The 12320-nt window shown below is 44.9% G+C and overlaps 1 protein-coding gene across 1 annotated transcript in view; it reads right to left on the reverse strand.

Annotated features, from left to right (window-relative positions):
• nbas (NBAS subunit of NRZ tethering complex) overlaps positions 1-12320 on the reverse strand; it is a 140243-nt gene that overhangs the window by 93838 nt on the left and 34085 nt on the right. Inside the window, exons 22-26 of the mRNA XM_078289855.1 lie at positions 10024-10110; positions 9010-9163; positions 4586-4771; positions 2100-2273; positions 1407-1540 (exon numbers count right to left, since the gene is read on the reverse strand). Coding sequence (XP_078145981.1) covers positions 1407-1540; positions 2100-2273; positions 4586-4771; positions 9010-9163; positions 10024-10110 — 735 coding nt within the window. The remainder of the gene's footprint in view (positions 1-1406; positions 1541-2099; positions 2274-4585; positions 4772-9009; positions 9164-10023; positions 10111-12320) is intronic.

The raw sequence follows: 12320 nt of genomic DNA on the forward strand, positions 1-12320 counted from the left end.
AAGTATTTTATAACACCCTGTTTAGTTTAGTTAATAGCCTTTCAAATTTCATGAATGGGGAACTTCACACAATTAAAAGAATATATTTTTTTTAGTGCTGCTTATTTAATTCATTCATCCATCCTGTTTGATAGAGTGATGAGTTCCACCGTGGCTTGAGGAGATGTATGTATGGCTGTATCGCCTACTGCAAGAGAGAGTGTCACGTTTGAGTGTGTAAAAGTGAGATAATTCGAGCTTGCTCACTTGAATTGGTCCAATCGCTTAAAACATTTTACCTCGTGTCCACCTCTGCTCTGTCTCTACCTCCTCGTCCTCATTTGTCTCCCAGGAGCTCGTTCTCTCTCCAAGGTAAACAAGCAGGACACTCGCTCAAACTCCGCCTGTGCCCAACATGCAGCACTACACCTGACCAGGGGGTAGTCCTGCAACTCATTTTCCTTTTAACCTTCTTGGATTTATGTTTTTTTATATCACTTTTGATGTTCATTTGACTGTAGAGATTGCACTGCAGAACAGGAGGGAAATACATTTTTTTTTTCAATTTGTCTATCAAGTCCAACAACATGTCTTTGCCAAGAAAAGTCTGAGTGCCTGCTCTTTTGCAGTCCATCGAAAAGACGTAATTTGACTCACTCCTTATATTCGTACCTCAATTTTCTAATTAGGGTGCACACAGGAAGGATAGCTCATTCAAAAAGAACTCATTACAATACACTTAAGCTATTCTGAAACTCCACCGGTCCGTTTTTCCAAGCTTTCTCTCTCTCTCTCCCTCTTGCTGTATCTGTCACTCATTATCACTCCAACTCCAAGTGCTCTCACTCTCCGTCAAATGCACTGTATGCCCACACAATCTCATGAGGGACCTATAGGACAGACCTACTTGCCTGCTTAAAAAAATTATATATATATAGAGGTGAAAGGCGTAACAGAAGAGAGGGGGGGGGGGGGGGGGGCTACAGGATTGGAGGGAGTTGAAAATACTGTAGAGACAGTACCTAGGTTAACTGATAGCTCCTAGGAGGACGAGATAAGCATGCAGGAGAGAGAGAGGAGCGGGGAAAAAAGAGAGGAGCAATGGGAGGGAGGCAGAAACAGAGGTAGTCGTTAGGTTTATTGATAGGTCCTGGGAGAGAGGAGGGAAGGCAGGAAGGAAAGGAAAGAGGTGGAGAGGTAGTAATCTTGTGGATGAGTACAAAAGACGGTGGCCTGCCTTGCCATCTTCACATCATGAGTCCCTGGCTTTATTGTGATATTCTCAATGATGTTGTTCCCTGCTTAATGTGTTTTTAAAACTGCCAAATAAATCAAAACATAAAAAAAAGGATTGGAGATTCTCTCTCTCTCTCTCTGTGAGTGTGTGTGTGTGTGTGTGTGTGTGTGTGTGTGTGTGTGTGTCTGACCCATAGCCCCTCTGCGGCAGACACTCCAGGATGTCATAACAGAGGCTGAGCTGGTCATCTCTCTCACAGCTGTAGATGCACTCCAGAGCCACCGCCATCAGCTGGTCTGGGTCCCCTATGATCTTCTGCTGGCACTAGGAGGAGAGAAGGGAAGGGAGAGGAGGGGGGAGAAGAGGAGAGGAGATGGTCATTGTGGTCTCCATCTGTGACTTAATGGCATCTAGTATCTCCGGTCCCATAAGTGTAAGAAGATAAATTGATTGTGCGTGTGTATACATCGGTATGTGTATGTGTCAACGCATGAGTGACCCTGTAGTCTGTTTGTATGCATTTAGGTGCTGCCATTGCTTTCTGTCTATTTACCTTCTTGTGTGTGTGTGTGTGTGTGTGTGTGTGTTACATGTTTTCTAATAGCCTGGAGACCTGTCCTTGGCGGTGCCCTATGGGGTCATAAATATAGCATTTATAGTGCAGTGCTACGGCACTGGCCCTGACATCAGCACAAACAGCCACAGATAAACTGTGTGTGTGTGTGTGTGTGTGTGTAGGTGTGTGTGTGTGTGTGTGTGTGTGTGTGTCAGTGTTTTTATTTTCTGTCGTCTCTCCATTTATGTGTACCGAAGTGTGACGCCCCCTGCACTTCTGCTTGTGTGAGTGTGTGTGTGTGTATTTGTGTGTGTCCCGGTCCCTCACATCAGGTTTGGAGTGCTGGAAGACGATGAGGGCCAAGGTGAGGTCTTGCTGGGCCAGGCTGACCAGGTACTCTCTGAGCAGACCCTTGGCGGCGCCCCCCGCCTGTCCCTCACAGCGGTGCAGGAACGGCACCATCCACTGGAAGGCATCCTTCACATAGCGCTCCGAGCTGGACTGAAGGTAGGAAGACATTTACAGACACACAGGAAGTGAGGAACCACCCTTCATGCAGCATTCCACCATGGGCTGGAGGTAGGAAGGCATTAACAGACACACATGCACCCTTAAAACACCCCTAGGTCCCTTAGGTCCTGTGATCAGGGGCTCTCGGCTTTTCCATGGTCCAAACTTAAACTTAAACCATTACTGTGGCCATTTTTGACCTGGACCCTATTTCCCATCTTATCGATAAGTTCTGACCATCTATTTACAGTCCTATAAGTAAAAATCAACCCCAAAATAACCACAGCATGTCTTTTTCAACATATTGATAAAACGAAAATTAAGTATGTACATGTCTCATTACAGAGTAAGCATCAATTTGTTGGAAAAGACATGCTCTGCCTGCTTTTGAGGTTGACTTTTGAGGTGTCCATTGGCCCTATAGGACTGTGTTGGAGAGCGGCGGACCCTGGCAAGCAAGACATAAGTAGCTCAATAGTGAAGCAATTGACAAGATTTTGGTCAGGATCAATAGCTATGAGGGACAATGATGGGAAAATGGGGTCCAGGTTGAAAATGGCAGGAGTTATTTACGGGCGATTGAGGCACCGCGACTGTGGAAGAACCTTCCCTAAAGTGTTAGGTGAGCAGAATCCAGTGCCATTTTTAAAAATCGATTAAAGACCCACTTTTACTCCACGGCCTTTCAGTGTGACTGATTTGAAATGTGCTCTGTCTTTTTTGTCTGTTTAGAGTGTTTCCTCTCATGTGATCTTCTCGTTTAACCTTGTGAACCTCTTTGTAACAACGTGCTCTGTGTTTAAGGCGCCATATAAATAGAGTTGACTTGACAAGAAGTGAACAACCACCCTTCACGTAGTGATCCATGCTGAACTGGAGGGGGAAGATATTTATACAGTATATGTATGAAAAGCATGTAGTCAACCTGCTAGACATAGAGAGGGGGAAGGGGAGATATCGCCAGACACAGAAATTCTAAATACACTGGGAAAGTCAACATGGCGGCTAGGATAGTCTTTGTACTAGTAGTTATTTTTAGGGGTGCACAATTGATCAGCTACCAATCATAATCAGCCGAGAAACATTCTAAATAGTGACTGGCCAATTACAGTTTCAACTGCCTGATCCTGCGTGTCCAGTCATTATATAAATTAAGTCCATCATTGTGATGTAAAATCTTTTACACTACTACTTTCTATCTAGCTATCACCAGGAATACTCAGTTGTTTCACTGAATTGCTAATGCTAGCAAGTTAATTCTCATTTTCTTTTTTGCACCCTGACATTCCTTGTGTTGTGGATGTGAAAAGAGCATGTTTTAGGGGAGCGAGAAAGGCATAAAGGGGTTTGCACCGGACACACTGGCACTAGTCACACTCAGGATATTGCAGATATTAGAGCATCCATACAAGGAAACAATTCCTCTATCAATTCCAGACATAATAAATCATTCATTATGAGATGCAAAAAAAAAGATATAGCTGCTTAAGGCAATCATACACACCCACGCACAAACATTTTGCTTTGCTGTACTGTGTCTCTGACAAACAAAGACATCAGACACAGGCGAAGTAGGGACTTAATCACGAAGGAGTTTGGTAAACATTCATACACAGACACACACAGACACAGACAGACACACACAGAGAGACACACACACACACTCACAGAGCCCAAGGGAGTAGCAGTCAAACAGCATGTGTTAGTGCAGTCAACAACATTTGCTGGCTGCCTGCCTGTATGGCAGATCCTATTGGCAGTGGTCCTCACAGGCTAAAGCTGGCAGTTATTAGCCACAATTTAGAGGACAGCTCATATTCTGTACTCCAAGGGGACTTGTAACTGTAGTACCTGGTACAGACTAGCTGTCACATCACTCCTCTACTGCTGCTGTTGGATGAAAAATTTGTAAAGTAAAAAATTGCAGGAATTATGAGAAATTTAAGTTGAGTCAGAAATTTCAGGAATTAAGAGCATTTTTTTTCAAGTTAAAAAAAGAAGAAAAACAAAAACAAGAAGACTTTGGAGTTGCAAGATTTTTGCAAAACACCAGCACTCAGTCTAGCAGCCATACTGTCATGGTCAATTTGCACATTCTATGGCTTTAAAGCAACATTTGAGGACAACAATATCTGATAAGTTTAATCATAACTTCTTCATTCATTTTATGATATGACTTGGAACATTTTCCAAAGAATACACAGCCATCTCAAACCAATCACTGCTTCCAAAAGAAATTACGGAGTGAAGCTGGCCAATGGAAATGGGTGGAAGGTGATTTAGGCGCGCGGCATGTCACTTACGTTCTTCATGAGCAGGCGGAGCTTGTGGATGTGGCTGAGCTGCTGCAGGTCCCGAAGTGTCAGACTCAGTTCACATGACGTCTCATACACCAGCGTCTCCATGGTGACCAGGTCATCACACAGGACCTCCAGTCCTGGGATCTCACGCTCCTTCCCCAGACGCACCAATGAGAGGGCGCAGTCCACCTGATGGACGGGTAGAGAGGCCAATGAGGAAGGAGACAAAGCAAAGAAATGCAACATGAAGAAATTGCTCAGTCTGATGGCAGAACAATGAAACAACCAATTAGCAACATCTAATGGGCTAATAATTCAAAATTACTGAACAACAGTCAAACCACCATCTGCATATTTTGCCAAATTCTGGTTTAATAAAGGAATACACATAGTCTCCCATAGTTCTGGGAGATTGGCCTATTGGTCAACTAACCCATTAAGTGATGACAACATAAACACCAAAATCACTCATGGGCTAACTCTTTAGCATAATATGTTGAGAGGTTGTAAGCAACAAGCATTATCCAAAGTAAAAAGAACCAATAAAGCAGCAATAAAAAAGTTGTTAGTGGTTTTTGTTGTCCATGGTTTATTTTGGAAGTATTTTAGGCAAGCAACCATGTATTCATCTGCTTGCACAGTGATTTTTAGCTGAGCACAGTGTCCCATCGCTCACCACCTTCACTTCCTATGGAAAAAAAACAAGTCGCACTCCAAGTCTTGCATGAAGAGAGAGACCTTTCCACAGGGCAAGTAGTCTATGTTCTAATCACTAAATGGGTTGCCCAATGGGACAATTTCCATCATGCCATTCAAATTTCTAACTTTCTCTGAGAGCGTGCCTTCTAAAAAAGCAATGTATATCTACACCTTGTCACAACCCAGTTACAGCAGTCAAAGCGGGGCATGCAGCAGATGAATAAGTGTGGCTGTATCCAGCAGTGTCTTTTTTCAATTGTTAAGAATTAGTTGTTAGTCCTACTCTGCTTTGGGAAGCCATTTATTTGCAAGGCTTCATTGAAAAATTGTTGCCGAGGTCACTGGACTGGACACACCAATAAACAAACCAATCAAAAATCAGCAAATAATATCTGTCAATCATTACCAATATCCATTCATTACCCCTCTGATGATGAGACAGGGAATATTTGGGCCGCCTGCTAGGTTGATCAATAAAAGTCCATCCAGAAGAGCAACCAATCAATACCCGACCACCTATATGCAGGCAGCACGCCCAGCCAATCGATGCCCAGACACCTGTGGATGGACATTGGTAGCCAATCGATAGCAGATGCCGCCGGGGCCTGTGGTGATGATTGCTTCCCCTCCACCTTTTAGAGAAGCATGGCCCTTTGGCACAGCGGTTAGCACAGCATTGAGCACGCGCACACACTTGACACACACACACACACACACGCACACACACACACACACAGACACACACAAACACACTGACTGTCCCTGTGGCGTCTGCTGGGTCTGCCACCTTGTCACCTTCAGCTTAACTCAAAACTCTTTCTGCTGAATAAATTATTGCAGGCCTTTATTTCTGAATGTACACACACACACAAACACAAACACAAGCACGAGGCACGCACTCAATGAGAGAAAAGCCAAATCACCTTGAGTCAGAGCCTGAGCAATTAGATACAACAAGAGAGAGAGGTCTATTGATCTAGCTGTGGGTAAAGATTCTCCCCTTTCCCTCCATCCATCCCTTGTTCTTTCTTTTCTACTCTCCAGAGATAGATTCCCCAGCTAACCACAGACAATTTGGATGTTAAAATCTCACGCTTTTTAATTACAGCCTTGTCTCCCTCCCCTCCCCTCTCTCCAGCCCCTCCCCTTATCACTCTCAAAGCTGTAACACAAGTTGTATCCTCTCTCTCTCTCCACTGTCTCCATCTCTCCATCCCAGCAGATTTCACTGAGTCTTCTGTTTAATTTTGCGATTCAATTTGATCCTTCTTTTGTCTTTCCTCCCCATCGTATCTCAATCCATCCTCTCACCACCTCCACCGTCATTTTCACATTTTCTCTTCTACCGAGCATATTCCTTCCTCCTCCTTTCCTTCCCTGAGAGAATGCTGTAACATTCACCCTGCTTGTCCTCCATCTGAACTCCCAGCCTGGCCCTTTGCCTTCTTTCTCTGCCTCCCGCTCCTCTCTGTCTGCCTTCCAAAGCCACCCTCTCATTTTGTGCTGATTTTGTTGCCAATAGTGTTTCAAGAAAACACTTGTCTTTAATATCCTTTATTCCTACCCTTTCACCTCCTTGTAACCAATGATTTTCCTTCACAAAAGCAGCTCTTTCCATGAGATTTCTTTGCTATTTTGCCTCGACATCTGTTCGGTCTGTCTTTCTCTCCTGTCTCCCCTCTCTCTCAGTTTGTCATACACTCTAACCTTTCTAACTGGGCCTGTTGCATTGGCCTGGTATTCATCTCTTCCCTCTTCTCTTTCTTTTGGTTGTGCTTCCATTCTCCGCTTTTCAAACCCTTCTCCCTCACTGAGTCTTCCTGTCAATCTTCCTATTCAGAGCCTCACTCTCTCCTCCCTCTCTCTAAGTGGTTTAGCACACTCTAGTTTCCTCTGATGTGGTTCCTTTTAATCAAACCCCATTTTCCCCCATTAAAACGCTCTCCCAAGCATAAACACTGCCAGCTGAGTGATGGGAGGAGGGTACAAACGAGAGAGAACAAATGAGACGAAAAAGCAAAGAGGCAGGAAGAAGAAAACTGTTTAGCAAATGGTAGCAGCGCTGCTCTAGTGTTCCTCTGTCGTGTCTGTGTGCGTATGTGTGAGAGAGAGAGAGAGAAAGAGTGTGTGAAAAAGCAAGAGACATGAGAGTTAGGAATGGTCCCACGAGGCTTCTGTAGTAACGTGTGAGCGAGCGAAAGGAGATGAGGTCCAATTAAAGAGGAACAAGGGAGAGAATGAAAGAGAGTGCTGGTGTGATTCCTAGAGATGAACAAAGACTCCCTTTAAACACACACACACACACACACTCTCTCTCTCTCTCTCCCTCTCTCTCTCTCTCTCTCACTCGACCGAATGGATGATAAAAGGCACGATTCCCCAGCAGTCTTCAAAGATTGAGCAATGGACCCCCAAATCTCTTCTCCACCGTCCTCCATCCACCCAATGAAAGGGATGAAATGGAGAAATGAAAGGGAAAGATATGACTGCAGCATAGTTTGTCCTTTCAAAACGACAAAGAGAGAGCTGTGGCAACCTTGATCCATCACTCTGAAGGAGGTAGATAGGGGAGAGAGCCATGGCGTGGATAGTGTGGGTGCAGAGAGTGGGCAGCCCCAGCAGATACATCCCATTACTCCACTAAACAAGTCCTATTTTACAGCTACAGCAACAGAGCGCAGATGACAGAAGCGTTGGTTACTCTTCATTAGAAGTCCATATGGCGAATATGATAATGACTCTGTCATAGATAGGATCAAAGTGACCTTGACTGATAGAGGTTGGCAACGCCATCTTTGCAGTCTGAATTCCAGCTCATTCTGAGGTGTCACACATAACTCTTCTTCTGCCCCAGGCTCTTCACCAATATGCATTCTCATGTCCTTCGTGATGCGTTTTTATATGTAATATCTAACCGCTGTAGTATGATTCCAAAACAAAAGGATCATGGAAGTTTAGTTGCCAGCCGAGGATGCATCGGACGGTATCGCGAAGATTCATTGCGAGAATGGCCCAACACGTCCAAGCAGTGCTTTAGTCCACAGTACAGAACCGGATGAAACAGCTGAGAAAATGAACAGCTGCGCGTCTTAATTGATCATGTGCATCGTGGACATGATCAATACATCTTTTGTCAAGCAAACAGTCCGTCTCAAACTGTAAGGAAGCGCCGCTGCGCTTACTTTCATGAGAAGATCGTTCTCTCCAAGACAGCTTGGGAAGAACTTTCTCCACAAGAAGACAAGTATCGAGCATTCTTGGATTGGATAATCACCCCAAATCCCCTTCCCCCTTGGCAACTGTCTATTAATTCCTTTCTGCTGCAGTCCTGCCCTAAGTTCCTATCGAGCAGCACAGGAACCTTAACGGTGTGAAAAAAATCTCCACATAATTCAGTGGGGTTCCTATCAGTATAGGGGGTGATTTTGATTGCTGCCATGTGACCTGCAAACTGGCCTCTGTATATGGCATGGTAACTTCAGAGGGAGGCAAAATGTCCCGTAGTTCTTTGCAACTGAGATCTATGTCCCATAATTCTTTGCAACTGCGAAGCTACCGAAGCTAATGAGAGCTAAAAACACTCAGCCCCTTTGCTCTTTGCTACAGCCTCTTTGTCGCCATGGCAGCCAGCTGTCTGATGCTTTTATTCTGCTCTGTGCTAGCAGAAGTCGAGCTCTGCTCATTTTCCAGGCCTAACAGGCAGTGTGCGACAGTAAAAGCCTTCCTACCTGTCTGGAGCAGGAGTCGATATCCTGGGCTCTGCTCTGGTACCAGTCGGTCAGCAGCTGGATGGCGGGCGTGGCCGTACGGAACCGCAGCAGCTCCGGAGCCTCCTCATACAGGAAGCTGTCATCGTCACACAGGTTCTGGTCCAACACCGCTCTGAGGGAGAAAGGAGGGGTGTGAGGAGGGGTGAGAGATAAGGAGTGTGTATTTGTGCGTATTTATTGTGTGTATTGAAGGAGGGGGTAAGGGTAGAAGCAGTAGATATAGGGGATAGGGGGAAGGTAAGCAGGGAGGTTGAAGGAGCAGAGGAGTACATAGGGATAGAGAGAGCAAGGAGGGAGAAGAGAAGGAAAGAGGGAGCAGGGCCAGGAAGGAGACAAGGAAAGAAGAGAGAAAGGAAGGAAGGAAGCAAAATTGGAAAGAAGAGAGGTAGGGAAAAAAAGGGAGAGGTATAACATGGCAAAAACAGAAAGCATGGTTGGCAAGGTATGCCGTAAACATAGTCCTGAACAATGTTGGCGTTGCTGTACCTCCAACCACTGTATAATAAGGTTGCCACGATACCGCAATGTCACCCTGCAGTACTATGCCAGACCAAGTATACCTACAATAGCAAGTGGTATCATGATTCCACACCAAAGATCACTGAAAAGAGCTCGCTAAATACAACTGTAATTTGGAGTTGGCCTCTGTGCAGAAGCAGACAAATGGCACAAACTGGCAATATAACTAGCTTTTTTACTGGTTTGTTTTGTTATGGTTCTCTTTAACATTTGGGTAATGGGATGAATCTTTTGTTTCACATAATGATGCCAACACAAGCATCTGTCCAGTATGGACCATGAATTTTAATAGTTGGAACATTTTCTATACTATGATACTTCAGAGACTTGCATCGTGGGTAAGGGGAGGGTTTGGAATCGTGAGACCTCAGTAGTTTTATTATGTGTTGTAATGCTTAGTGTGCAGTGTCACAATGCTGGGTGTTGATGCCGATGGTGATGTCAACCGTTTACCTGCACTCCTCCGCCTCACACCAGTCCATTTCTCTGTGTCTCTGCTCATCCCACGGAATCAACACCAATTCATCATTCTCATCCAGACTGAGAGAGAGAGAGAGAGAGAGAGAGAGAGAAAGAGAGAGAGACAGACAGACAGACAGACAGACAGGGCGAGAAAGAGTGACAAATATGCAATTTATTGAGGGAAGAAAATTCACTTTTCGGGAGAAACATACACTAATATAGAGTACATATCAGAACAAAAACCAGTGACTAGCCAGAAGCCAAGAAATAAACTGTTCCCCCTGCGGCCCGCCCGCCCCCCTCCCCCCATAATGGTGCTTGATAAATCAGCAACGACATTTACTGTCTCAAACTACACATGGTCATAAACTGCAGCAAACTCTGGTGAGAGGTAGCAACATATGGGAAATGGAAACAGCAGAGCATAATAAGGGGAACGGGGAAAAAACAAAAAACAAAAGCCCAACAATAAACAAGTCAAGAACTTTCTAAAAGAGAGTTTGGGTCGTGCCTCGGTTGTAAATAGTGAGGACTTTTATTTTCTAAACGCCATGTTGGTGTGAAGCTTTATTTCTTCCCGTCTCCTTGAGTGTGACATGTCTGGGGAAGATAAATAGGGAACACACAAGAAAAGAAACCAAAGTGAAGAATGACTCTGTAACCTCGTGTGTCAGTGCTGACAAGACTGAGACACATGTGCACACACACACACACACACACACACACACACACACACGCACGCACGCACGCACAGGTACATGGATGCATGCACATACACAGTGAAACATTGGGAGAACAGAAACTGTGTTTTATCTATTATTCTAGGATTCATGCATTTCTTCTTGTTATCTATTTGTCTGTAGACAGAAAAATATGTACTGTGGCTGTAAAACTCAAGGAGATAGTGTAGGCTACAAATCATCTAAAGCTTTGGAGCAGTTAAATGCCTAAAACACACACACTTCTGCAGTTTTTAACCATGGCCATAAATTATATCAAAGCACGAAATACATAAGAGCTGTCCGGGTAGCAGATGTGATTTATATCAACACGCGAAGGTAGAGATTTTGACCAAAACTACAGCATAAATTCATCCATTAAAATTGGTATTTTAGCACTGGGATGACAGAGATGAAGGAGACTATCTTCTTCCCCAAAAACGAACAAAGAAACTGAATCCCTATTACACGCCTCTTTCATTTTCTGCCTTTTTTGCGGTCTTTCCCTAACTCCCTGGCTCTCTTGCCTCATTAAAAAGAGCCAGGTTAGAGGGTGGAGAGTAAATATTGGTGTGAGAGCTCAGATATCGATGGGAGGAATGAATTATTCCACGGCTGTTCCCCTAATCTACTTCACATTGGCCTGAGACAGGCAGGAAGGCAAGGAGGAAGGCAGATGAAGATGCAAACTAACTTTTTTTTTTATTTCCACGGGGCGAAACCTTTCACTGCTTGAAACCTACAGGCACCCACAGTTTTCGACAATATATCGCTATTCCACACTCTTCCACGTGTCTCGGAGACCCCTCCCAGACCCGTTCAATATTACAGGAGGATATCTTCCCCTTCCAGTGGAGCAGGACTCCACTAGTCTAGCAAGTGAGCCCCAGACAGATGGCTTCAGCCAGCGCCGTCTGCTGCGGCAAACAACCAAGCTCTGTCGGAGCAGCAGTTGGTGCTCACAGGCTGGGGAAACTAGGAAACTGCCCTACAGCGGCAGAGCCATGATGGATGCCCACTGCAGAGCTACAGCCGCCTGACCTCCATACAAACACAGATATGGCTAATATAAGGGAGCGGCGGTGGAATGTGTGGGGCTGTAATAACATAATTATTTATATACAGTATATGTGTTTATGTGTATGATTTTAGAGGTGCATGCTCTCAGGTTGGTGCATACATGCGTGTGGTAATAAGAGTATATGAAATAGTAGCAGAGAGGAGGGAATACAGAAACGGTAGGAAAGGGAGGAGGGGAAATGAAAGTGAGAGGAGCGAGAGCAGAGAAGGGGGAGAAGGGGGAAACAAAAAGGCGCGATGGATGGCTGGCTGCACTCATCAGTAAATCCACTCTGTCACCTCTATTAGGGAGCCATAAAGGGGTGAGGAATGACTTCTTCCCCCTCCAAAATACTCCTCCTCCATCTCCTTCTCACAAATACTCTCCCCCACTCCCTCCCTTCTGCAGATCCCCCCCCCCCCAGTCCCAAAGCAGAAATGTAGGGTGAAAACTAGAGCAAAGCCAGAGTGCAAGAGGACAACTCTAATCACAACATGAATGCAGAGTGA

This window comes from Centroberyx gerrardi, chromosome 18 (genome assembly GCF_048128805.1).
Source record: "Centroberyx gerrardi isolate f3 chromosome 18, fCenGer3.hap1.cur.20231027, whole genome shotgun sequence".
Classification (NCBI taxonomy): domain Eukaryota; kingdom Metazoa; phylum Chordata; class Actinopteri; order Beryciformes; family Berycidae; genus Centroberyx; species Centroberyx gerrardi.